This window comes from Hyperolius riggenbachi, chromosome 1 (assembly GCF_040937935.1).
Source record: "Hyperolius riggenbachi isolate aHypRig1 chromosome 1, aHypRig1.pri, whole genome shotgun sequence".
In the NCBI taxonomy this organism is placed as follows: domain Eukaryota; kingdom Metazoa; phylum Chordata; class Amphibia; order Anura; family Hyperoliidae; genus Hyperolius; species Hyperolius riggenbachi.
In genome coordinates, this window is record NC_090646.1 from 341,767,295 (window position 1) to 341,794,511 (window position 27,217).

A 27,217-nucleotide genomic window follows, 5' to 3' on the forward strand; every position below is an offset into this window, starting at 1 on the left:
TCTATATATGGCTGCATATTGGGATGTAAACCGCCCCCACAGTTCTGTCACAGCCACTAAAATAGTGGCTGGATAGTGTACTGGTTAAAGGAAAACTGTAGCGAGAGGTATATGGAGGAGGCTGCCATAGTTATTTCCTTTTAAACAATACTAGTTGTCTGGCAGCTCTGCTGATCTATTAAGCTGCAGAAGTGTCTGAATAACACCAGAAACTAGCATGCAGCTAATCTTGTCAGATTTCACAATAATGTCAGGTACACCTGATCTGCTGCATGTTATGGCTAAATGTATTAGAGGCAGAGGGACTAACAAGATAGCCAGGCAACTGGTATTGCTTAAAAGGAAGTAAATGTGGCAGCCTCCACATACCTTTCGCTATAATTGTCCTTTTAAGGCTCTGCCTCTGACACAAAAAACAGGTTTGAATCTCAGGTCTACCTGTTCAGTAAGTCAGCATTAAGGAGACCTTGGGCAACGCTTCCTAACACTGCTACTGAGTGTGGCCCAGTGGCTGCAGCTCTGGTCCTTTGAGTCTGCCAGGAGAAAAGCCTGATACAAGTGTTCTGCGTCTAGGGTGTTCAGCTATGCAGAATTTTCCTCCCAGAGCATTCTGGAAGACCAGGTATATTTTCTACTGGCTTACATTATTATTTTCACTACAGTTCCTCATTGGTTTCAATCGAAGCTGTATTCCCACTTGACTTCCACATTACGTGCGGCCATTTAGAGTGGACAGGTTAATGTCTGTTCTGACGGTCTGCAGTGATCCGACAGTAGCCTGGGGCAGGTGTGCTCTCCCATAGGCTATATGGGGGCAATGCATCAGCCTGGCCCGGGATTATCGCAGTTTGCACAGGAGTGCTGTGTCCTTACTGTAACCGATTGTGCTGATCCGTTGCAGTAGTGTGAATGGCTCCTATTTATAACATAGGAGCCGTTCACTCTACAATTAGTAATGAGTGGGGAATGGACGAAAAAAGTCTGTTCTCTGCTTTAGATGGAAAAAAGCCTAAAGCTCAACACACACCATACAATCTTGGTTGTACAGATTTACCAAATCTATGTAGTATAAGGGCTAACAGATTGAAAATACCTTGAATGATTGATTGGATAAGCTCTTATACTACATGAAAGTGGTAAGATTGAACAACCAAGATTGTATGGTGTGTGTTGAGCCTAATGCTGAAAAGCATGATTTTTATTTCATGTTTAAAGGCTATGCAGAAATCTAAAATGTGTACATGTATGAAATAGAAAATATAATAATATTGAATTTAAAAGACCTACTTTTTTTATAGTTGTATAGTGTTTTGTTAATGAAAGTGTAATTTCAATTTGTCTGTTTCTGCAAAGGCTGCACCGAAAGTTAGCTTTGCAATATGGAGCTGCTTAACAAAAGGACACCTGGATTTTAAAACTTACTTTATTTGGCATTTTCTCCACATAAAAATCACATTTGGCTTTCAAAATCCCTAGAGTGCAAAAAGACTGCTATGTAGACCGTTAGAATGTCTTATTCCAAAGTAAAGGCAGATGTAGGTTGGGTAAATACTCCTCCTGCCAGGTAATTTGAGAACTTTGGAATAGTCACCAACTGTGTAAATGTAGGGGACACTCCATTTTAAAACACTGACACCTTATGTGTTATTCCTGAGGGAGGTTGTGGGTGCAGCTGGTGCACAGTTTGGGAGAGAGTGAGAAAGGAAGAATTCTTGCTCTTCTCAGGCCTTTACAATAGTTGGTGTGATCATCTTATGGAAGGCGTAATATCTACATTCTTCAGGGGGTATTAGATCCATTACTGTGGTGCTGATATTTTCACTCTTGAATCCAGCCTCCAGTAGCTGTGGTATTTGTGTTTCCTGTAACAAAACAACATCAAAGGAGATCATTAAACACATCACAAAGAACACTGAGACATCAAGAGTGTTGCACATCAAAGAACTGGAAAGAAACACCCAGAGATACAGAAAACTAAGTTGCAGTGTAACAATGTACAGTAGATATGCAAAACAAAAGTTTGCCTTCCTGGCTTTTTGTTTTGCATAACATTTTAAGAGCGCTTTTTAGCCCCTTACACACTCCTAGGCGTTCTGATTTGCTGTGAGCTTGCTGAGTAGTCTAACTCTACAGAAGATATGCAGGTCTTGTCAAATGCCAACATATTACACAGCTTTCTACAGTACGTGAATAAGGGATTAAAATTACAAATAAACATTCACCGCATATTTGAAAAAAAATTGTTGAAAATGGCTTAGGACAGCAGTGGTAGAATACTGGTAAATGTACACATATTTTACTACTTTATTCAAATAGTAAAATATCAGTTAATATTACCAATATTTTACTATGACCTAACTTCTACCCACTCTCACACAACTAAACTACGCTACCCCTGCTCTACTTACTCAGGGCTTCCTTCAGCCCCTGGCAGCCGCTATTATTCTTATTTAGTATTTATATAGTGCCGACATCTTCCACGGTGCTGTACAGAGTATACATTGTCACTTAACTGTCCCTCTGAGGGGCTCACAATCTAATACCTACTATAGTCCTATGTCTATATTGTGTAGTGCATGTATCATAGTCTAGGGCCAATTTAGGTGGAAGCCAATTAACTTATCTGTATGTTTTTGGGATGTGGGAGGAAACACGGGGAGAACATACAAACTCCTTGCAGATGTTGTCCTGGCTGGGATTCGAACCGGGAACCCAGCGTTGCAAGGCGAGAGTGCTAACCACTACACCACTGTGCCGCCTATGTCTCATGCCGCATCTCTGCTGGCAGCCACCGGCCCGGGGTCCCCGCCAGTGCAGAGGAAGACCTCCAAGTCATCATTGTCTGCGCAAGCGCCACTGTCAAGCACGTCCATGTGGCCCGGATACCGGACTAAGTGGAGGTGATTGACAGTGGCGCTTGCACCAGTGGGTACCCCTTTAAAGATTCCTTTAACCTCCCCCCTGTGGTGCCTAACCCTTAAAAGGAACCAGAGGTGTGAGACCTATGGAATATACCATATTTATTTCCTTTTAAACAATACCAGTTGCCTGCTGATCTTTCTGGTCAATAGGGTTTAAATCACACACCTGAAACAAGCATGCAGCTAATCTTGTCAGGTTTATCATAGACATCTGATCTGCATGCTTGTTCAGGGTCTAAGGCTTAAAGGAGAACTGAAAGGGAACCTTAACTGAATAGGGGGTAAAGAGTTTTACTTACCTGGGGCTATTACCAGCCCCCTGCAGCAGTCCTGTGCCCTCGGCGCCGCTCTGGAATCCTCTGGTCCCCTGCTGTCACTTAGTTTCGTTTTTGACGACTCACCAGTCGCCGGCCGCCATGCGTATTATTGGACGCATTCACCAATGCAATTAGCGCTATTGCGGACCGCAACGCGTACAAAAATACGCGTTGCCGCATATCTACGTGTGCAGAATGCTATTACTATTTATGTGTTTATATATATTTTTAACACTCCTCCCTCCCCCCCAGCCGGCCAATCCTGGCGATCGGCTGTCATAGGCTTCTGCCTATGAGAGCTGATCCCTCTCTTCTGCCCCAGGGGGACAGCCATGTCACACGGCTGTCCCCAGTACAGCGCTGATGCTAATGGCAGCGCTGTACATGGTAATTAGAGCGGCAGACTGAAGGCGGGGTGGAGGTCTGCCCCTCAAGCAGGAGAAGTGTGTGCAGAATGTGCACGATCTCCTGCAGTAGCCGGCCCCAGGACCTGACGCCAATTGGCGTTAGGCGGTCCTGGGGTGGTTGTCAGGTAGTTAAGCAAAACCAGTTTCCTGGCAGCCCTGCTGACCCTCTGCCTCTAATACTTTCAGCCTTAGGCCACATACACACATCAGACCATAGTCTTTTGAAAATGAAAGATCACAGACCAATCTTACCACCCTTCATGTAGTATGAGAGCCATACTCTACACAGTCTTTTCTATGGAGCTGAACTCCACATCAGAAAAAAATCTTTGCAAGATGCTGCACAAGATCTGCAAAAGATCTGTCCCTGCCAAGAATCCATTCCTGCAAATTGCAATGATAGTCTATGAGATCTGCAGATCATCATACACACATGATTTAACTGACATTCATCTGCAGATCCGCAGATCTGAAAATCCATCCTGGTGGATCTGATCTGCAGATGAATGTCAGTTAAATCATGTGTGTATGATGATCTGCAGATCTCATAGACTATCATTGCAATTTGCAGGAATGGATTTTTGGCAGGAACAGATCTTTTGCAGATACTGATCTTTTGTGTCTGTACAGCATCTGTGTGTGCAGCATCTTGCAAAGATTTTTTTCTGATGTGGAGTTCAGCTCCATAGGAAAGACTGTGTATAGTATGGCTCTCATACTACATGAAGGGTGGTAAGATTGGTCTGTGATCTTTCATTTTCAAAAGACTATGGTCTGATGTGTGTATGTGGCCTTAGACCCTGAACAAGCATGCAGCAGATCAGCTGTTTCTGTCATTGTCAGATCTGACAGATTAGCTGCATGCTTGTTTCTGGTGTTATTCAGACACTTCTGCAGCCAAACAGATCAGCAGGGCTGCCAGGCAACTGGTATTGATTAAAAGGAAATAAACATGGCAGCCCTCATAGTCTTCTCACTTCAGTTGTCCTTTGGCTGGTTTCACAGTGAGACGTTACAGGCGCACGTTAGAGCAGCCTGTATCGTACCCCACCGCACAGCAATGAAAAATCAATGGGCTGTTCACAGTGCCCACGTTGCGTTACTTAGTAAAGCTGCGCCATAAGACAACGTACTGCATGCAGTACTTTATAAGCGGCAGAGCCACGTTAGACTGCTTGCACATGCTCAGTAATGTTGGGGAGGAGCGGAGAGCGACCAGGCACATGGCTAATTAATATTCACTGCACTCAGTGACGTGCAGTGTTTACTTCCTGGAGCGACCGGGCGGGACCACGTGATGCCGCATGCGTCCAAGAGTACGCATCACGGACGCCAGAGTAAGCTGCACAACGCGGCTCACTCTGAAGTCCACATCAGAGAGTACCAGGCGTTGCGTTAGGGGCACGTTATGCGACCATAACATCCCCTAAAACGCAACGTCCTACTGTGAAACCAGCCTTAAGGTATTATAGGCAGAGGATCGGCAGGACAACCAGGCACTGTGCATTATTTAAAAGTAAATAAACATGTCAGCCTTCATATCCCTCTTACTTTGGGTTGCCTTTAAAACCGCCCACCCTCCTTAAAAAACGCAACCTGTGTAGAAGGGCGCCCACTATATGATCTGCGACTACAAATAGCTGGCACAAGCACCTGCCAGCTATTTAGCTGGAAAACAAAAAATTGAGTAATAATTGAATAGTGTATGGATAGTGTAAGAACAACATAGGATTGCCATGAATGGTGTCTGAACCTTGATCTCAAGAGGTAGAATTGTTTTAAGTGATCTTAAAATTCAGCAATTTCTGCATATGACTGTTGATTTTATATTACCTTGAACATTTTTTCAATATCTGTGTACTTGGTCTTCAGAAATTCTCCCCAGGACGTTAGGTTACAGTATGTGAGTACCCCTCCTAGCTTGAGCAAGCGATGAGCATGACCCTATGGACAAAATAAATAAATTAGCATTTCCTATTATGATGGACACAGACACAGATCTATGCAATATAAGAGCCCACCATAATCTATTTAAATTTATATTGAATCTAATCCTTAGGCCTCGGACACCCATAAAAGGAATGTTGCCCGGCAGGGATAAGGACTTGATCTGTTGGGTAACAGTTTGAGGATTGAATTGTACAGACGCATCACTAGCCAGCAGGCCAGCAACATGTTCTGTTACTATGCAGGAGGAGGTTGATGGCACAGCCCGCAATGGAACAAGCGGGTCAAGGAAAAACATTGCCTTTGACCAGTGCTTGGCCAATTCGATCTGCCAAAGTGGACTGACCGGCGACACATCAAGGTGGGTCAAAGGGCTGCTGTATACATGCTAAATTCTCACCATCTGGTGTGTGTGCAAACCTTAATGGGACACAGTTGTTGGTAATACTGTACAATCGGTGTGTAACTGCTGTGTGTATACCATTTTTAAAGTGGAATATAACCCAGCATTTCATCTTTGCTCTACAACATTATTTACAGCATATTAAATGCAACAAACATTTTTTTTAACTAGACCAGCATTTGAAGGGTTACACACAGAGCTTGAAAGTTCAGAGTAGTGAAATGTGGACGCATCTGAACTTTAGATAATGTTATCTTGTGTTTACTTAAATGTATCAAGTGAGGAATGTGACACATTCTCTGACTGTGGAGAAGCAGCTCAACACAGACAGAGTCAAAGCATGTCTTGCCTTCACTACATAATGAATAAAACCAGTTATTAATAAAATGCTAAGTCAGCTCACAAAGCAAAAAAAAATGTACTTTTGGGAACCTATAATATCTAAAAGAATTATAATACTTATGCACAAATGCAAATATGATAACCGTATGGCATATAAAAAGTAGGAAAACACATTTTTATTGAATATTATGTCAGGGTTTTAAACTGCTTTAACCCTCCTGGCGGTATGAAAAATTCCGCCAGGAGGCAGCGCGGCAGTTTTTTTTTTTTTTTTTTTAAATCATGTAGCGAGCCCAGGGCTCACTACATGTTAGCCGCTGCTCAGGGATTTCCTGGAGGGCTTCCCCCGTCGCCGTGGCGACGGGGCGGGATGACGTCACCGACGTCAGGGACGTCGTGACGTCATTGGGAGTCCCGATCCACCCCTCGGCGCTGCCTGGCTCTGATTGGCCAGGCAGCGCACGAGGTCTGGGGGGGGCGCGCGCCGCAACGGATAGCGGCGATCAGGCGCGGGGCGGCGGCGATCAGTGTGCTGGTGCAGCTAGCAAAGTGCTAGCTACGTCCAGCAAAAAAAAATTTAAGAAAATCGGCCGAGCAGGGCCGGAGAAAACCTCCTGCGCGGCTTACCCCGAACTATGTACGGGGTTACCGCCAGGAAGGTTAAGCTACTCCTTAGATAACTTTTTTTCACAAAACGATCATTACTAATCACTTTGATTGACAGTCTAGGATTGCTTGTTGTACATACACATAGCTCGGCTCCCTATTCTATAGAGAGGGAAAAAAGCAGGAGGAGCAGGGGATGGTCAATTGCATGCTCGACAATACAGTCGACCAAGCATTCTTCATGTTGGCTGAGGGGGAGGCTGTTGGCATCATGGGTCACCTGTACACAATTATATTTGTGTAAGAATCAAAGGAGTGCCTGTAGCTTCATGCTGGGTTCACATTTATGGGGACTACATGCGAATGACAAGTCATTTAATGCACTCATTCACATGCAGGAAAAAAATTCAGTGATGATTTTTTTTTTTTTTTATACACGGTGCTATCTACTTTACAATTGTTAGCTATTTTGTCTAGCCAGGTGTGTTGTAAGGAACATGAATGCACATAGTGTGCAGGAAAATGATGTGAGCATTGCCTGTTTGCTGCTAGTGTGAACTTACTCTCACTGGTTAAAGTGCAGGGCTACAAGGAACAAAGCAAGGTTCCTGTCCCAACAAGGTGATTCCACATGGAACAGATTTTGAATACTATAAACAGATTGGCTATTATTCATAAAAGTGTGTTCGGTAAAAAAAAATCTGGGCGGGAAAATACAGCATTTAGTATTTTAGACCTTTGTGTGCTAATTCATAAAGATTTTCACAGCTGCCTTTGAAGTTCGGTAAATTACTGCAGCCCATTGAGCGGTACAGCAGAAGTGTGGCGATATCTCTCTTTTGTTACAAACTCTAATTACGGTTCCCTGCACAGACTTGCAGAGACTTCAGCTCCCTGCACAGATGACTCACACAGACTTCGGCTCCCTGCACAGATGACTCACACAGACTTCGGCTCCCTGCACAGACTGACTCACACAGACTTCGGCTCCCTGCACAGACTGACTCACACAGACTTCAGCTCCCTGCACAGATGACTCACACAGACTTCGGCTCCCTGCACAGATGACTCACACAGACTTCGGCTCCCTGCACGGATGACTCACACAGACTTCGGCTCCCTGCACGGATGACTCACACAGACTTCGGGCTCCCTGCACAGACTGACTCACACAGACTTCGGCTCCCTGCACAGACTGACTCACACAGACTTCGGCTCCCTGCACAGATGACTCACACAGACTTCGGCTCCCTGCACGGATGACTCACACAGACTTTGGCTCCCTGCACAGACTGACTCACACAGACTTCGGCTCCCTGCACGGATGACTCACACAGACTTCGGCTCCCTGCACAGACTGACTCACACAGACTTCGGCTCCCTACACAGACTCGCAGAGAATACGGCTCCCTACTTTGCTCCTATCCGCATGCTTATCGCCTCCTCCAAGCAAGCTGTATTCTCCATCCCAGCAAGCAGTTTTCTCCATCCCAATACCGCCTGCTCTAATCTTTATGACTTGACATCATGTGACATGTGTAGAGATAATCACTGCACAAGGCGGTAATTTACCTCACTGCTCTGTAATTTGAGCTTTTCATGCGGTAACAGCTTTTATGAATTGACATTTTGCTAAGGGCTCTTTCACATTAGGGCAGATTTTCTGCGTTTCAACGCAAGGGATAAAGTTTGCGTTACCCAAGGTGAAATGAAAGTCCATAGACTTTCATTTTAGCTTTCACATATAACGCAGCCTTTTTGTGCGTTGCGTTACACTGCATCCAGGCGCAGTTTTTCGGCCAACGCTAGCTTTATGCGTTACAATGTTAGTCAATGTAAAACGCACACTATGCGCGTTTTTAATCCGTTAACGCAGGCAATCAGTCCCAGAATGCAACAGAGGAACAATGTAGAAAGTTGAAAACTAAAAGAAAAAAAAATTACCTGCGTTTTCCTATGTCCTGTAACGCATTGAAAACAGATTAAAAACGCACACTCACTGCAGTGCAACGCATATCAAAACGCATTAAAAAGCATACAACAAAACGTATGCTTTGAGCGTTCTCCAACGCAAGCTCTGATGTGAAAGATCCCTAGTGTTTAGGAAAGTCAGCTGTTTTCAGCATTACCGCATGCGGTAATGCTTTATGAATGATAGCCATTGTGTAGGTTAGCTCTAAAATTGGCCAATCATTAGCCAATCAAAATCGGATGTGTGTACTCGTCTTAACAGGATGTGGTAAAATCCCTTCAACAAGGACATACATACAAATGATACTTTTTTATAGCAGAAGAATTAAAGCCCTGATTTGAATTGTAATGCTGTGCCTGGGACCATTACAGCCAGTTTATGTAAAAGCCATGAAGAACTCACACAGGAAGGGAAGGAAAATCTCCCCAGTTGGGATATAGCAGTAAAACCCAAGCCAGGTACTAAGCCCCTCCCACACTAACCATAGCTAAAATATTTTGCCGGCATTTGTGTTCATCTGTTTACACAACTACATTTTGAAGCTTGTAAGTAAAATGTGTACCTTGATAAAGTTAAACTGATGTGTATGCCATGTCTCTTCTGACAGGGGATAGGTGTCGTAGAGAATTCCTGGAAAGAGATACAGGGTTAGCAGCAGAAGTGAATTCGGTAAATCCTGTGCAAAGAAACTGTCCATACTAACTTACCATCAAAGTGTCCATCTGGCAATGTTGGCACCACATCTTCCCAAAGTCCTTTCAGTGGGACAATCTACAAAGAAACAGCTATTGGTCAGTTTTGTACTATTGCTTTACTGTACTCCTATCTATAAGGTAGCACATGCTTTGTTTTATTGTTGGTAGCATGTAGCAAAGATTAGAGGTTTTCTGCTGTACAAATTATCAGCCAAATTATATGAGTTTGATATCAACAGCATAAACAAAGGATAGCTGACACTCCACCCTACATGTAGTGAGAGGTACAATGCATGCTATGCCTTGTAACACAGATCACATGGTAAAAGGCACATACTGTACATTTTTATCACAAACCGCAGGGCAGAGATCTCAGAATCCAGCAATGTTTAGTTTCAGGAAAGCATATGACTTCCCTCATCAGCCATACTACATAAAATTGCTTCTTTAGAGGACCACGGTTACGAAAAAATATAATAGTTTAAAATACATATATAGAAGATGTAAATTTATCCCACAGTAAAATGCACTATAAATTACTTTTCTCGCATGTTGCTGTCTGTTACAGCAGGTAGTCAAAATGTGACACTTTTTAGACTAGTGACCAGTCCGTCCTTTAAGGGCTCGTTTCCACTGTTGCTGTGCGGAATCGCCTGGATTCCACCGCGGACGAAATCGCATGCGAATGCGTTTCTGCATGCGGTTTTCCCCGCGATTTCGCATGGCTAAGAAGCAGGCGAATTTAACCATGTCACTGCCTGTGTAAATTTCCATAACATTACATGCGAAATCGTGGGGAAAACCGCATGACAAAGCCGCATGCGATTTCCCTATTAAAAGCATTGCGGGCGATTCGCCCGCATTCCAGCCGCACGCGAAATCTGACGGCTCTGCCGTGCAGATTTCCCCCGCACACCAAAACGCACCCGCACGACGCACAAGTGGAAACCATCCCATCCACTTGTATTGCCTATGTGAATCCGCATGCGGTGCCTGCATGCGGATTCGCTATAGTGGAAACGAGCCCTTAGGGAGGATTCTCAGTACTTTCTTTATTATTTACACAGCCTCTCCCAGGAAAAGGGTCTATATAAAGACAATGCTTTGTACACTTAATTGAGTAACTGCCGTTAAGTAAGGCCCCTTTTACACCTAATCAGTTGCTCTAAGTTATAACTGAAAGAAAACTGATTTTCAAAGTAATGCCCATGTTTTCCTATGGCACAGTTCCCACTATATGCATTTTAACTGAAAGCTTTTTCACAATGCACTGCTATGGAAAAAACGCATACTAGCGCATACCAACTGATTAAGTGTAAAAGGAGCCCAAGGCTCTTTTAAAACTATGAACATTTATTGTGTTTCAAAGTGATTGCTATGCATTGGCGCCACAATGGAGTTGTATTGCAGGTGTGATGTGACCATATAGTGAGGCATACAGTGCAACACTGCTACTGTAAACGCACGTTACCCACTGCATGCAGTGTGTTATCCCAACGGAACGCATCACACTGCACTCATTGTGATAGCCCTATAGGAATACCATTGCATCATGTTGTGGTGTGTTGATATTGTCAATTGTGATGTGACGCAATGGATATACTGTTAAGGGAGCCTATGTGTTTTTAAAAATAGAGAAAACTCTGAGAAAATTTAACATTATTCAAGAATACACCGTTCTAAAAAGCATAGGTTAAAATTATGAAAGGACAAAGCCGATCATGCATTCAGATTTGGATGCATGAAAAAAACACTTCAAGGACAAGTGAACTAAGAGGTATATGGAGGGGGCCATATTTATTTCCTTTTAAGCAATACCAGTTGCCTGGCTATCCTGCTGATCCTCTGCCTTGAATACTTTTAGCTATAGACCCTGAACAAGCATGCAGCAGATCAGGTGTTTCTGACATGTTGATCAGATCTGATAAGATTAGCTGCATGCATGTTTTGGTGCGATTCAGACAGTACCGCAGCCAAATAGATCAGCAGGGCTGCCAGGCAACTGGTATTGTTTAAAAGGAAATAAATATCCGCAGTAGGCCCAGACAGACGCGACTGAGCTAGTTATCTGGGCTGAATGGCAGATCGCAGTAGGACTGTGTAGGACTCAGACGAGCTTATGGGGCTGGAGTAAGCCCCAGGTAAGCATCAAATCTTTAGCATTTGATGTCTTTGTTTTACTTTAAGGGCACCACCTTTGACATGGGAGACAAGAGTTTGAATCCTAACTAGAGACAGTACCTATTCAGTAAGGAGTCCAGGGTAAGGCTCCCTAACATTGCAGCGCTTCCCAGTAGCTGCCGATCTTGAGTGCTTTGGGTCCGACAGGAGAAAAGCACTATACAAATGTTCGGATTATTATTATTATTATTTAAACACACATGTATTGGATTCTTTAAAAAAAACACACAAAAAAAAACACAACTTTAGAGGTGTTCTTTCAATGCAAACATTATATATCTCTATAATGTAAAAATTCATCTCTCTTCACTACTTGTAACACTTCCCTATATTTGCTGATAGTGCGTTTCCCATTTAGCAGCTTTGCTCGCTACCCCTCACACACACTGCTGCTGCACTTTGACCACTTTTTGTTGATTCCAGATAAACACAGTATCTTTAAGGTCAACCCTCTCTATATATACTTGCATCCATGAACCCAGATTTCAGTCACAGTTGTGTGCAGTGACCTACAATCCCACTGCCTAAACATGTGACATTGCCAAATATGGACATTAACCTGCTGACCTTCTCATTTAACTGTCACTTCTAGCAAGCCCGGCACTGAGGCAGGTTTATTAAAGCCCCTACAAGGAAAATTGGAGCAATGCAAGTGGAAAAGTTGCACAAAGCAACCTGTCAGAGAGGCAAAGAGAAAAAAAATATTAAACCTAACCTATTATAGACATACACTATTGAAATCTGCATCTTGTTTGCAGCCGCTTATTTCTGCCAGGATGTACATTTCAATAGCCTAGCCTCATGCGCTCCTGCCACGACCGCGCTTCCACCACCGCTACACTCGGGCCATGGGCGTCCGCAGAAAATTTTCCAGGGGGGGGGGAAGAGGAAGTACCGCGGCGCGTGCTGAAAATTGGGGTTACGTTGTGTGGCCCATGTAGTGTGCCAAAAAATGGGGCTACGTCATGCGCCGAAACATGGGTGTGGTCATGGACCAGAATGTGGGTATGGTCGCCGGTGGAGACAAGTTTACATGAACTTAGCAATGGTGGGACATTAGATTAGGACAGTGGTGGTAAACCTTTTGGAGGCCAAGTGCCCAAACTGCAACCCAAAAGTCACTTATCTATCACAAAGTGCCAACAGCAATTTAAACTAAATACAAACGTTTTAACTCATACATGAACATTATGGAAAATCCAAGTTGAAAATAAACTGTGAAGATAAACAATTTCATCCACCCTACTCCTGAAAAAAACGTATTCATTTTTTTAGAACCTCCCAGTTTTATTTTCTGTTTTAAAAAGCTGAAAAAGTAGGTTTAATGCTATTGTCTCATATGATGATGATTCAGCTTTTTCCATAGTCTTGCAGTTAGCAATCATGTGACCCCCAACAAGACAAATTCAGCAATCATGAGGCCCCTATCAAGACAAATTCAGCAATCGTGAGGCCCCCAACTTGACAAATTCAGCAATCGTGAGGCCCCCAACAAGACAAATTCAGCAATCATGAGGCCCCTATCAAGACAAATTCAGCAATCATGAGGCCCCCAACATGACAAATTCAGCAATCGTGAGGCCCCCAACAAGACAAATTCAGCAATCATGAGGCCCCCAGCAAATCATGAGGCCCCCAACAAGACAAATTCAGCAATCAAGTTGCCCCCAACAAGACAAAAATTAGCAATCATGAGGCCCCCAACAAGACAAATTCAGCAATCATGAGGCCCCCAACAAGACAAATTCAGCAATCATGAGGCCCCAACAAGACAAATTCCGCAATCATGAGGCCCCCAACAAGACAAATTCAGCAATCTTGAGGCCCCCAACAAGACAAATTCAGTAACCATGAGGCCCCCAACAAGACAAATTCCGCAATCATGAGGCCCCCAACAAGACAAATTCAGCAATCTTGAGGCCCCCAACAAGACAAATTCAGTAACCATGAGGCCCCCAACAAGACAAATTCAGCAGTCATGAGGCATATAAATAGACAGCATTTCACATAAATAGGCAGAATGCCCCCTTAATATGGGAGACACCTCTCACCTGGCTTCTGAATTTTCCTCTACTGGCTGCTGTGCTTGACTGGCCTGGCAATACTGTTTTTGGATGGCTTGGGGATGATGTGTGTGCCGAAAAGGCCTGGCAGTGATGCTGTGGCCTGGCTGGGGGTGATGCTGGGCTGGCCTGGCTGGCGGTGATGCTGGGCTGGCTAGCCTGAATAGTTTAGGTAGTGACAGGTGCCCCCTAGTTTAGGTAGCGCCAGGTTCCCTCCAGTTTAGGTAGCGACAAGGCCCTCAGTTTAGGTAGTGACAGGGCCCCCCAGTTTAGGTAGTGACAGGTGCCTCCTAGTTGAGTTAGTGCCAGGTGCTCTCCAGTTTAGGTAGCGGCAGGGCCCCCAGTTTAGGTAGTGACAGGGCCCCCAGTTTAGGTAGTGACTGGGCCCCCCAGTTTAGGTAGTGACAGGTGCCTCCTAGTTTAGGTAGTGACAGGTGCCTCCTAGTTTAGGTAGTGACAGGTGCCTCCTAGTTTAGTTAGTTAGTTACAGGAGCCCCCGAGTTCAGGTAGTGACAGGGACCCCACAGTTTAAGTAGTGACAGGAGCCCCCGAGTTCAGGTAGTGACAGGAGCCCCCCACCCCAGTTTAGGTAGTGAAAGGGACCTCACAGTTTAGGTAGTGACAGGAGCCCCCCAGTTCAGGTAGTGACAGGGACCCCACAGTTCAGGTAGTGACAGGAGCCCCCCAATTCAGGTAGTGACAGGGACCCCCCCCAGTTCAGGTCCTGACAGGGACCCCCCCCCCCCCCCCCCCAGTTCAAGTAGTGACAGGGACCCCCCCCCCCGTTCAGGTCGTGACAGGGACCCCCCCCAATTCAGGTAGTGACAGGGACCCCCCCCAGTTCAGGTAGTAACAGGAGCCCCCCCAGTTCAGGTAGTGACAGGGACCCCCCAGTTCAGGTCGTGACAGGGACCCCCCCCCCAGTTCAAGTAGTGACAGGGACCCCCCAGTTCAGGTCGTGACAGGGACTCCCCCCAGTTGTGACAGTGGCGGGGAAGGGGGGGGGGAGACTTCGCCCCCTTCCCTCACCTTGGGACTCACCCTTCCTCGGTCCCCCCTCCATAATGCTGCGGCTGGCAGCGGGCGGCAGTGGAGTGGAACTCTTCCTCTCCCTAAGCGAGAGGGAGATCTGTGCGTCGCTGGTCTGACGTCACTGACCAGACCAGCTGCGCACAGAACCTTCCTCGCGAGCAGGAAATAGAGAAAGTGTTCTGCTGCGCTGCGCCCGCCGCTGACTTATGGAGAGGGGAACAAGTAAGGGGGAGCCCCAAGGTGAGGGAAGGGGGGGATGTCCCCCCTTCTCCACCGCTATGCCTGCTGCTCCCCCTTCACTGCGCTGAGTCGGGTGGGGGGTAGTGAGGGGCACTGCCACTGATTCGGCAGGGGGGGGTCGGCCAGAGGGGGCAGCGGGCGGCCAGGAGGAGGCAGGCGCCCCAATTTGCCATACGTGCGGACGCCCATGCACTCGGCCCTCTAGTGACAACTGAGCTCCGTGCGCAGTGATCACTGTAAGCCAATCAGAGTAATCGAAGAAGGGAAAGAAGAACCCTGGTCCTTATGCTGGGGATACACGGTACGTTTGTTTTATCAATCGAGCTGCTGATGGCTCGATTGATAATTTCCGACATGTCCGGTACCCCGCCGGATCGATTCCGCACTCGATACCAGCGGGCAGGACAATAGAAGAAACGAGTGCAAGATAAGAAGCCGCCCACGGGGACGAGCGGGAATCGATCCGGGCGCCCGCGGGGACAAGTGAGGACGCGCCGGAATCTATCGAGCGGCTCGATACACGGTACAAAACGTACCATGTATCCCCAGCATTAACCTGCTGGGCGGTCTGGACGAGCTCAGCTCGTCCAGTACCGCCGGAGCCTGCCGCTCAGGCCCTGCTGGGCCGATTTGGCTCAAATAAAAAGCAGCACACGCAGCCTTCACTTTGCCAGCCGCGTGTGCTGCCTGATCGCCGCCGCTCTGCGCCGATCCGCCGCGAGCAGCGGCGAAAGAGGGTCCCCCCAGCCGCCTGAGCCCAGCGTAGCCGGAACAAAAAGTTCCGGCCAGCGCTAAGGGCTGGATCGGAGGCGGCTGACGTCAGGACGTCGATGACGTCACTCCGCTCGTCGCTATGGCGACGATGTAAGCAAAACAAGGAAGGCTGCTCATTGCGGCCTTCCTTGTTTATTCTGGGCGCTGGAGGCGATCGGAAGAACGCCTCCGGAGCGCCCTCTAGTGGGCTTTCATGCAGCCAACTTTCAGTTGGCTGCATGAAATAGTTTTTTTTTTATTAAAAAAAAAACCTCCCGCAGCCTCCCTGGCGATCTTAATAGAACGCCAGGCAGGTTAAAGAGGAACTTTAACCAAGGAGTGAACATCTTTCCAATCAGTAGCTGATACCCCCTTTCCCACGAGAAATCTTTACCTTTTCTCGAATAGATCATCAGGGGGGTCTGTGTGGCTAATATTGTGGTGAAACCCCTCCCACAGTGTGATGTCATGACCATGGTCTGTGTGACATGTTGCATTATGGGAAATAACGGCTTTTTCCAGCTGCCAAGCAAGCAATATCTACCTTCATGCATAGAACTCTCAGTAACGAACATTCTGTATAGATCACCTGGCAGAACTAACAAAGTCACCACCAGTGATAGATTTCAAAATGTAAGACAGGGAGAGGAGCAATTTCACATTAGGCAAACACTGACTAAATAATCCATAAATGAATATTGTTAAAAATAAGCAATTTTATTCATTATGTTATTTTTACTACAGTTCCTTTGTAACATGCCCTTAAATACTTTATAATTTGAATAGCATAGGGAGAATCATCTTAGAAGAGTGATCCTCTATAGTACTTATTATTGTATTTTTGTTTTTTTAACAATCAAGCTCAATAAAGTATTCCAGTGGCAAGTGCTTCATTTTTTTACCATAATTATGTATAAATGATTTAGTCAGTGTTTACTCATTGTAAAATCTTTCCTCTCCCCGATTTACATTCTGACATTTATTACAAGGTGACATTGTTACTGTGGGCAGGTTATGTAGCTGCTCCTAGCTGTTTTGGCTGTTAGAGACAGCTGTAAACAGCTAATTCCTGTCTGTGAACATTGTTACATTGTGGCAGTTTGCCCAGAGTACCGCGGTGCTCAGAGCTTCTTGTGGGAGGGGTTTCAGCACAAAATCAGCCATACAGCGCCCCCTGATGGTCTGTTTGTGAAAAGCATTATATTTCTCATGTAAAAGGGGGTATCGGCTACTGATTGGGATAAAGTTCAATTCTTGATTGGAGCTTCTCTTTAAGAACTGAACTCAGTATAGTCTTCAGTTGTGCCATCACCTGTTAAATTTTAGAGTTTTTTTTTATTTTATATATACACAAATTTATCAAAAGCTGTAAGCCAGGACAATTGGTGCAAAGCTTGTGTGGAATTGGAGCAGATGCCACAATCAAGAATGCTGATCAATCATTGCATGCAACTTCTCCACTTTTGCATGAGTTTTGCTCCTATCTTCTTTGTGCTGGTTTCGATAAAACTGCCCCATACACAATTCCAGCAGATTCACTTTTATCAAAAATCTGACAGTGATCACTTGACTCCCACAAGCTATTCAATAATTCATTCAGCTCAGATCAATTTCACATACAGCACAGTCGTGATTTTTAGTGATAAGGCAGTAGGGGGAGGTGTAACAAGGAATACTTGCAGCATAGTTATGTAGATCAGTATAAAGCAAGCAGAACTAAAATCTGATCAAAATGGAATGGCACCAGCCACTACCCAAAGTAAAGATACATTTATGTCACCCGAATGATTGCTTGTGCCGATTATGTTTTTATACATCATTGATAACTTCCACAGAGCTTCACGGAGTACATAGTCTTGTCACTAACTTTCCTTCATAGTAGCTCTCCATCCCTGAGGCTGTACACAGACGAAGCAGGTATTGTCGGTGCTAGCACAGCCTCGAATTTGGGTGCCCTAATAGCCAGACCCTTAATCAGGGGGAGAGCTTAGGTAACACATGTGTGCAGACTACCAACATGTACTGTTGCAAAGGGAAGGGGGGGTACACCTGGGACAGCAGGAATGCTATCCACCACACCAAAAATGTCATCCATTTTGATAATTTCAGGTGACAGTCTGATCTCAGTCCAAATTAGGCCTGAACAATAAATCGAATTTTAATTGGAATCACAATCACCAAGCTCACAATTTCGGAATCGTCAAAGTGGCAATTTCTGCGATGACGTTATTTCCACATGGGGAAGTTTGAAAAAGCTTCAAACTTCCCCAAATCCCAGTGCGTGCGGCCCGCAGCATTGGCAGTGTTGGACATACTTTCTGACAGGAGTCGAAACGCTTTCCATCCTCTCTCGCCGTCTGCCAGCTCTTGTGCATGGCATACTTCCTGGTTCCTGTATGTCACATGACATACAGGAAGTATGCCGTGTATTAGAGCCTGGGTATCGCTGGACTCTTGCTGGAAGGTATGTCCAGCACAGCTGCTGAAGGTATGTCCAGCGCAGCTGCAGATTGGGGGCACAGAGACACAGAGTGGGCACATAGAGAGAGAGAGAGGGACAGAGAGGCACAGAGGGGGAACAAAGCTTGATTTGAAGGAAATCGTAAATAAAATCGAAATCGTGATTTTGGACAGAAATCGCTCAATTCAATTTTTTCCCTAAAATCGTTCAGGCCTAGTCCAAAAAATAACCCATGTCTTCTGCAACTGACAAAACTAATCTACTAATCTGTTGGCTGTGCTGGACTTTTTTAGGCCATTTACAATTTTATACTCCAACAACAGGAGGGTTCCTACTCCTCTCCCCCTCCCCTCAGCGTATGTCATATGCTGTGCATACTCAAGACAATAACTGGATCATGCTTTGCAAGGTCTGAAAGCCGTCGAATGTACTGTATATACAGTATTATAATAGAAACCTGTCGGTACTTTCTGCTGTGGGAAAACGTCCACTGGGAACATTTAGGGGAAAAGGGCCAAACCGTCATCTCAGAAAGAAGCTGAATAATTAGTCATTCACATAAATGACATGACAGACATACTACAAATACTTAGGTTTTATGAATTAACTAAGATCAATTACCTACTGAGTCTAACATAAGCATGCATGTCTCACTGTCAGAATCTAAGTTCTATATAGTGCAAACCATTTCATTTGTTTGAATGAAACAAGTGACAGGTTTACTATCCTGTGTACTGTCCACCAGTGATGTGCAGTGTCTCAACTTGAATTAGGGATACATAGCTTCTAAGGTCCTTTAGGTACTAACTAAGTGACCTGCTTACAGTTCATCTCTAGGATCTAACCTTATGTGGTTGGAGTTTGGCCCATTCTTGTAACCGCTGGAAGACTCCATCGTTGCACTCTATGATCCAATGTTCTTCAATGTTATATTCTTCCACCTTAGTGGCTGCTATTGCCATTCCAAAGCCAATCTCTAACACTCGTCCTCCTGCACACAGAGATGTAGGTCAGCAGATACAAATAGCCAGATCAACTCAGAACAAATGCAATTGTTTTCAGAATAATCCTTATTTAAATTTGTAAAGCACAGTCAATTTCTGCAGTATTGATATCTATATGCAGGTCTCCTGGTTTTCTATTTTTCAGATTAAGCCAGGGATCACAGTTGAGTAAAATGCATGTAGTCTCCCCAAATGCTGAATGGCACCAGATGTGACAGCCCAGGTTAGTCAATGGGTTGGTTCACACTTAGTGCATAATTTCCACTAGGTACCGTGTCTGTTTCTGAATCGGACCTGTGCTGCTGCAAAGCTGTTAGAAGATAGTGGTTCCCACATGCAGGAAAGAAAAACTTGCTGTATACTGTACACTGCTTTCCCGCATTACCCTTCACAATCAGGACTAGGGTTGTTTCCAGCACATACTAAATGGGAATACTCCCCAAAGCAAATATTCTGCTTCTAACAATACAAAGGGCTATGCACAGAATATATACAGTATAATTAGGAAATAAGGCTGAGCTGAACTAAAGTGTAAATAGTGGTATTTCTGAGTATTTATGTTTTAGAAACAAAGTACATTTGTAATGTTATGCTAGGTACACACTATGGGCTCGATTCACAAAGCGGCGATAACTCAGTTATCACGCCTAAAAGACTTTAGGCGTGATAAGCTTTGCACCACTGAGTTAGCACGTTTTGTGCTCTTTATCGCGCGCAAAGTTCCGCGCGCAATCGTGCAACTTAGCGCGCAGCGCCCATAGGGTTTAATGGGCACATCGCGCGAACTGCACCGTGCATCAGGCGATTGCGCGTGCAAAACTTTGCGCGCGAGTTTCATTTTATCACGCCTAAACTGAGTTTAGGCGTGATAAGGGGCTTTTCACAGGCGTGCAAACACTTTGCACCGCTTTGTGAATCAGGCCCTATGAGATTTTCTGGCATATTTACTGTCAGATCGATTATTTCTAACATGTTCGATCTGATTTCCAATCATTTTCCATTTATTTATATCGGAAACTGATCGGAAATCGATTGGAAATCAGATCGGACATTTTGCAAATAATCGATCTGACAGTAAATCTGCCAGAAAATCTCATAGTGTGTACCTAGCATTATACCGCTGCCATTGTAAAAATGATCAGAGTGGGTAGCAGACATCTTTATTTTTTTTTTTGTGCTCTAGCGATCCTCCAACTTCAATAATGGACTTAGAACAGCTTCTAGTGTTCTGCAACCAGTAGCAGTGTAACTAAAAGAAAATAAATACCCCAGTCTACAAGTAACCCAAGATCTTGCTACATTCATAACAAATAGAACTGGAAATAAATACCCCAGTCTACAAGTAACCCAAGATCTTGCTACATTCATAACAAATAGAACTGGTGTATTTTGGCACGTCTTTAATTACTATAAAATAGTTCTTGTGGCCCAATATCGTGTGATAGTGTGAACATTGCAGCTTCCTCAGACTACCAAACTAAAATGCCTGGGTCGATCTCACAGGTTGAATACACATAGTAGTGCATATCAGGGGCGTAGCAATAGGGGTTGCAGAGGTTGCGACCGCATCGGGGCTCTTGGGCTAGAGGGGCCCAGTTGGGCCACCCCTCAACAACAGTATTATCTCTTTATTGGTCCTATGCTGGTAATAATCACTTCTATAAATGCTTTGAATGATAATAATCATTAACAAGCTGTTCTCCATCCCCTTCTTGCACCTCTGACACTGTAGTTGCCATTGGCAGGTTTTGGTGTGCCGTATTGATTCTTATGTATAGAGTGCTTAGGGGGCCCAATGTAAACTTGCACCAGGGCCCACAGCTCTTTAGCTATGCCACTGGTGCATATGTTTTCTTCTTACAGAATAACTAGCATGAAAATGTTCTTTCAAGGAAGGACTGAAAAAAAAAGGTGTCCCGAGGCCCCCCTCCCTCCTCCATCCAGCTGTCACCAAATATACACACACAGCAGCTATATTTAGCTCTCTGCAGATTGCTGGACAGCGTGCACTAGGGATGGCACACATGTTCCATGTGCCATTCATAAGAAGTTAGGCAACTTCGCAGAACATATTACCAGGAATTTTACAAATATTGTACATGATTAGTATAATGCCAGTCTTTTCCACATACCTTTACTTGCTGCTACCCCAGCTAGGCTGTGCATGTAGGGGGTCTCCCACCTCTCCATCACAGGCTTGCCCAGGATTTCCAGGTGGGTGTCTGCCTCATTGTACCCGGCATTTGCACCTTTCCAGGAAGATTTGCAGGTTTCCCCTTCCGAGAAAATCTTTTCTGCAGACATGGCTGTTATAGTAGTGCAGCTGGGGCAACTTGGAGAGACAGCTCAGCAGACTCGGCTCGGGGGATATAGAGATCAGGGCAGTGGGCGTGGCCTGCACCCTGCAAATGAATGGCACACTAGGTGGGCCGTCCGTTAGTTAAAGGGGCAGAGTACAGCAAAAATGCAGGCTACTCGGATTTCCTTAGTAGCTTGTTTCTATAACACAACCCTTGGTACACAACCCTTCACAGCATTAGGAGAAAGGGCTTACATTAAGCCTCATCTACACGGTACAATTTTCCATCAGATCAACAAATCTATTAGAAAATTTCCAACCGGTCCAATCGGATTGCGATAGATTTTGCAACAGATTTTGGGTACTTCATTCTATCACTGCAAAACTATCGCAAAATTTGATCAGAAACAATTTGGACGTCTACACACGATGCAATTTCTAATCAGATCACCAGTCGATCTGATGGAAAATTGTACCATGTAGATTAAGCTTTAGGAGGACTGGGCTTTGAGCGCCCGATAGGAGAGAGAGCTGTTATCACTGAACACAAAGTAGTCGCTTTCATTGCCTCAGGTCAGGGTCTGTATGATTTTCCGTGCGATAGATGGATCCGATTGATAAATCCGTCATGTCCGATATTGCTCCCGATCGTTTCTGCACTCGATTTCTCATAGCAGTGAATGGAAAAAGATAAGAAAAACGAATGAAGATAAGAGATTCGAGCGTAGAATCGAGTGCAGAATCGTGCGGAAAAAATGATCGGGTCGTAAAATCGCAGAGAAAATCTCACCGTGTGTACCCAGCATAAGACATTCCAAAGCCCAGTACTTTCTGCTGACTAAACTTGCATTAGGATGACAGGGCTTTAGCTGACAGAGAGGAGAAAGATCTATTAGAGGCTCGTACACACGCCATACTAAAGGCAACGACGGGGGATCGCTCAGAAACAGCCTTATCAGTCCGCCGACAGACTGTACACACGCTGTACTGTCTGCTGAAAACCCGCCCAGCGGGAGGTGCCGACAGACCCGTCGTTGGCTGCAGTCAGGCGTGTGTATGAGCCTTTAGCCTAACTGAACACAGACTACGTCCTTCCCTTGCTTTATTGCCAGGATCTGTATCTGAGCTATAAATTATCCTATTTAAATGACCTTTGTAAATGACAGCACTATCTAATATGTGTTGCTGTTCCTAATAGAAACTTGCTACTAAGGAAATCACAATAGCCAAAATTTCAATTTAGTGCCCCTTTAAAATATAAGCAAAGAGATTGTGGAGGCGTGGTGGGTGGGGACTGCAGGTTAGCGGCAGTGCAGATCTGACCACATAACTGTGCTCTACAGTATTACTAATGATGAATTATGAATACAGTATTACTAATGATGAATACAAAAAAAGTGTGCTATGTTATGTCAGTGTGGTGCTGAAAGGTGCAGAATTAACATAAAATAGTGGAGTTCTGCACATAACAGCCACTGTAATCAGTTTCCTAGAGGCGACAGGGGCTAGATAGAATTTCTGAGCTAAGCGGAGAGCTAGGGTGCGCCTCCTAGGTTCGGGGTCCTGCTGAAATCACAGGAGCTACATACCTGTATCTTCCTCCTCTTTCTGGTCACCACATCCATTATATCTGCCTCACCCAGTACCCAGTGCCAGTGGTCTCCCACTAAATACACTGATGTAGCTGCTGTAAGTGCTGATGTGAATATCAGAAAATGCAACCCAATTTAACCCTATTCTCACACAGAACAGTTATATTTTAAAGTGAATCTGTAGTGCAGATAAAAATAAAAAATAGATACTCGCCTAAGAAGTGGAAAGGCTCTGGGTCCTATAGAGTCTTCCTGGTCGCCTCAAGGTCCCCTTGTTTCCCCCCAGGCATCACCATTCAAATCTCCCGCTGTGGGAGACTTCTGGAGTCTTTGGAAGCACAAGGGGCGTAGCAATAGGGGGTGCAGCGGTAGCGACCGCATCGGGGCCCTTGGGCCAGAGGGGCCCCGAAGGGCCCTCCCTCAACTACAGTATTAGCTCTCTATTGGTCCTGTGCTCATAATAAGCACTTCTATATATACTTTGAATAGTGGTAATCATTAACAAACTGTTTCCCATCCCTTCCTTGCACCTCTGACTCTGTAGTTGCCATTGGCAGGTTTTGGTGCGCCGTATCAATTGCTATGTATAGAGTGCTTGGGGGGCCCCATTGTAAAACTTGCATCGGGGCCCACAGCTCCTTAGCTACGCCACTGGGAAGCACCCAGGCTTTCGAAGACGGGCGGCACTGTACTTCCATCTTCGGAAGCCAGAGTGCTTCCAAAGACCACCAAAGCCCGCTCAATGCATGTGGTTTATATTTGCACTACAGAATTAACTTTAAAGTATAACAGACAGGGGATCACTCAGCAGAACAGCCAGGCAATGTGCATTATTTTAAAGGAAATAAACATGTCAGCCCCAGCCTGCGGGGGAACTCAGGGACCGTGAGGAGACCGGGAAGGCTCTATAGGACCCAGAGTCTTCCCTCTCCTTAGGTGAGCATGTGCAGTATGCCCTGACTGGCCAAGCCAATGGAGCTTCTACCAGGCAAATGAGACACCGGGAGAGGACGGTGTGGGAGCGATCAGTGCATAGGGGGCTGGAAACTTTTATATTCTTACATCTTAGGTTTACTTTAAGTAATTCAGTTTGTAGCCTGGGCACCAAAATTCGGAATTTTGGCGCCCAGGCTGCAAACTGAATTCCTTACGGCACTATATTGACCTGAGGAAGCGGGCAGAGACCCGAGAAACCCGATATCTTTTTTTAATTGTGCTTGAATAAACCTCACTTGATCTAAACCCTTGTTTTTCTGGGTTAGTTCATCTGGAGAGGTAAGATACCTCATGTATTTATTTATGTCTTTATAACGTATACTATAAATAGATATTTATTTTTGGGCTCCTCCACCCTTCTTCATTGCCCATTACACCTTTGGAGATGTCCTTCACACTAGTGTGATGCCATCCAAAGCTAGTAAGGACCCCAGGAGAGCGACCGCCCGGTTCCTGCAGGACCTGGAGTACCGAGCGGGAACGGTGTTTTCCCCATAGGCGATATACAGTGGTTGCAGTTTCTGCAACCCACCTTTGTGAGTATAACTACTCTTGAAATATTGAGCTAATTTTATACTACTATACTGCACTATTTGGGTTCCTGGTCTTGTCTTTGTCACACAGGCAACCGCAGTTACCTCACTGTGACCTTACTTCTACAATAATTAACATTTTTTTTCAAAGCCGTTGTTATTAAAATGGAAAACTGGTATGTATGGCTCATCAGTATGTTAGGACCATCGCTGTGAGCTGTTTTGGGAGTATGTACTGATTTTCTTAGTCCTTTACTCTCTGGACAGCAATGTAGGCAAGTGTCAGCCAATGCAAATGCGTGTGTTCTCAGAATGTCTGAGTGATGCAAGATACTAAACTGTCTCTGTAGCTTTCAATTTCATCTCTTTCATTGCAGTGGACTTTGCTCTTCTAGGTGAACTTTGCATATTCCTGCTGATAAGGAATAATGTAAATGGGACACTGCAGCTGCTGATTCTGCTATGTGAACCCAGGTAAGGGATCAGTGTGCTGCATGTGCTAAACAGTAATAATCTTTTGATAATTAGTTACAGATAAGCATTTATAATACAACAAATACACAAGTTTTACTATATTTTAATACATTAGACAAAGACAAATAACATTTATATTGCGCTTTTCTCCTGGCGGAATCAAAGCGCCAGAGCAGCAGCCACTAGGACGTGCTCTATAGGCAGTAGCAGTGTTAGGCCAGAGCTGCGGCCACTAGGGGGCACTCTATAGGCAGTAGCAGTGTTAGGGAGACTTGCCAAAGGTCTCCTACTGAATAGGTGCTGGCTTAGGCAGAGCCGAGATTCAAACCCTGGTCTCCTGTGTCAGAGGCAGAGCCCTTAACCATTACACCATCCAGCCTCTACATTACATGCTTTGCTACCTGTTTTACATTCCAGTAATGTTATGTATATATCAGGAGTACATCATAGTATATATAAATGTTTTTAAAGCGATCTGAAGTGAAAATTAACTTAGGATATAATGAATTGTAAGTGTAGAACAGCTAAAGGGGTCCATACACTTAACGATTTTCCAGCCAGTATACCGCAGATTCGATCACTGTGATCGAATCTGCTGTGAAATCGTTGTACAAACACTGACCGAACGATCGATGTCCGTCCGAAATCGATAATTCCCGTTGATCCGTCGGTGCGGGAGATTTCGCTCGATCGCCGGCGGGTCGAGAGTGCGTCCATAGCGGTGTTCAAATGTCCGACGATGCAGTGCGGTGGAAGCGACGCACAGCATTGGTGTTGCCAGTTTTCAGTGTGAAAACGGTCTTAGTCAGCCTTATTTACATAAGTTTTATGCTTTTTTTGTATATCAGAACTTACTATAATGAGTTGATTAAGACAAGTTCAAGTAACCCTTGAGCCCAATTAAAGTACCCACTGGGGTACACATACCATGTGTTGTATTGTACAGTTTCAAAGATTATTTGAACATCTACTACCTGAAGGCTTAATTCACACTGTCACCATAAACTGTCCTTTTATCGAATCAGAAGCCAGCGGATAAACGGACATGTTTATGGATCCTATGCTAAGCATAGAATCCATTCAGATGTGTCCATTGCAAACAGATCCGTTCCTTCAGTTCTGGAGAGCGAAGTGCATGCCTGTACAGTATTCAATAATTCCAGACTCCACAGACACTAAGAATTCCGATGGACTCAATAGAGTAACCAAGCAGCTCGGGGTGACCCAAACCACTAGGAAAGTATAGGAGACTAAAAGAGACTGAAAAGTCCTCCTACTAAAAAGCAATGCTTGGTGTGATTTGCCTTTTTAAAACAGAAGTTACTTGAAAGCATATGAGAACGAACAGTGTTTGCTCTCACTAGGCTGATTACCATACACATTTCTGCACTGTTCCTGCCTGGAACCCACTACAAATCGCAATCGCTAGTGTTTTTAATGAGCGTTTTGTAAGCAATTTCATGAGCGTTTTCTGGCGATTTTGGTAGCGATTTTAAAAAAGTGTAAGCATTTTGCCAGCGATTGTGTAGTGATTAGCGGTTTTAATTCTGATTGGTCTTTTCAATTATTTAAAAATGTTTACAGTGTGCAGTAATTTAAAAACGCTAGCAAAATCGCTCTGTGTAGGTTTTGACGAGCAATTACGCCACAGTTTATATACTTTACATTGCAGAAACGATAAACGGTAAAAATGCTGCATGTCCTACATTAGCTGAGTGTTCAATCGCTAGCGTTTTGAATCGCTCCATAAACGCTCACAAAATCGCTCTAGTGGGTTCCAGCCCTCCTTCTTCTGCCTTCATATGTACTGTTAGCTGTAACCTTCTACCTTCTTCTGTCATCTACTTGTTGTGTCACCGCTTGTGTCTGCTACTGCCAGGGACAAGTGCCACAATATCAATACTCTAGCCTAGCAGAAGCATACTGCTGGGGCTCCCCATTGGACTGAGTGAAGCCAATAGCATTCCTACCTCCCCGCA

At 44.8% G+C, this 27,217-nt stretch overlaps 1 protein-coding gene across 1 annotated transcript; it reads right to left on the minus strand.

The window, feature by feature from the left end:
- Positions 1–1,409: 1,409 nt before the first annotated feature.
- On the minus strand, positions 1,410–21,702 carry GAMT (guanidinoacetate N-methyltransferase). Its single transcript, XM_068271220.1, has 6 exons — positions 21,477–21,702; positions 19,186–19,331; positions 9,623–9,686; positions 9,478–9,545; positions 5,479–5,589; positions 1,410–1,862 (listed from the first exon to the last, which is right to left on the minus strand). The coding sequence occupies exons 1-6, from the start codon at positions 21,646–21,648 to the stop codon at positions 1,722–1,724; spliced, it is 702 nt and encodes a 233-aa protein (XP_068127321.1). The 5' UTR covers positions 21,649–21,702; the 3' UTR covers positions 1,410–1,721.
- Positions 21,703–27,217: the final 5,515 nt, after the last annotated feature.

Coding starts and splice junctions, on each gene's coding strand:
- GAMT (XM_068271220.1), bottom strand. CDS start 21,648: ATGTCTGCAGAAAAGATTTTCTCGGAAGGGGAAACCTGCAAATCTTCC. Junction 19,332..21,476: donor TGGGGTAGCAGCAAGTAAAG/GTATGTGGAAAA, acceptor CTCTGTGTGCAG/GAGGACGAGTGTTAGAGATT. Junction 1,863..5,478: donor ATATTGAAAAAATGTTCAAG/GTAATATAAAAT, acceptor GTTTTGTTACAG/GAAACACAAATACCACAGCT.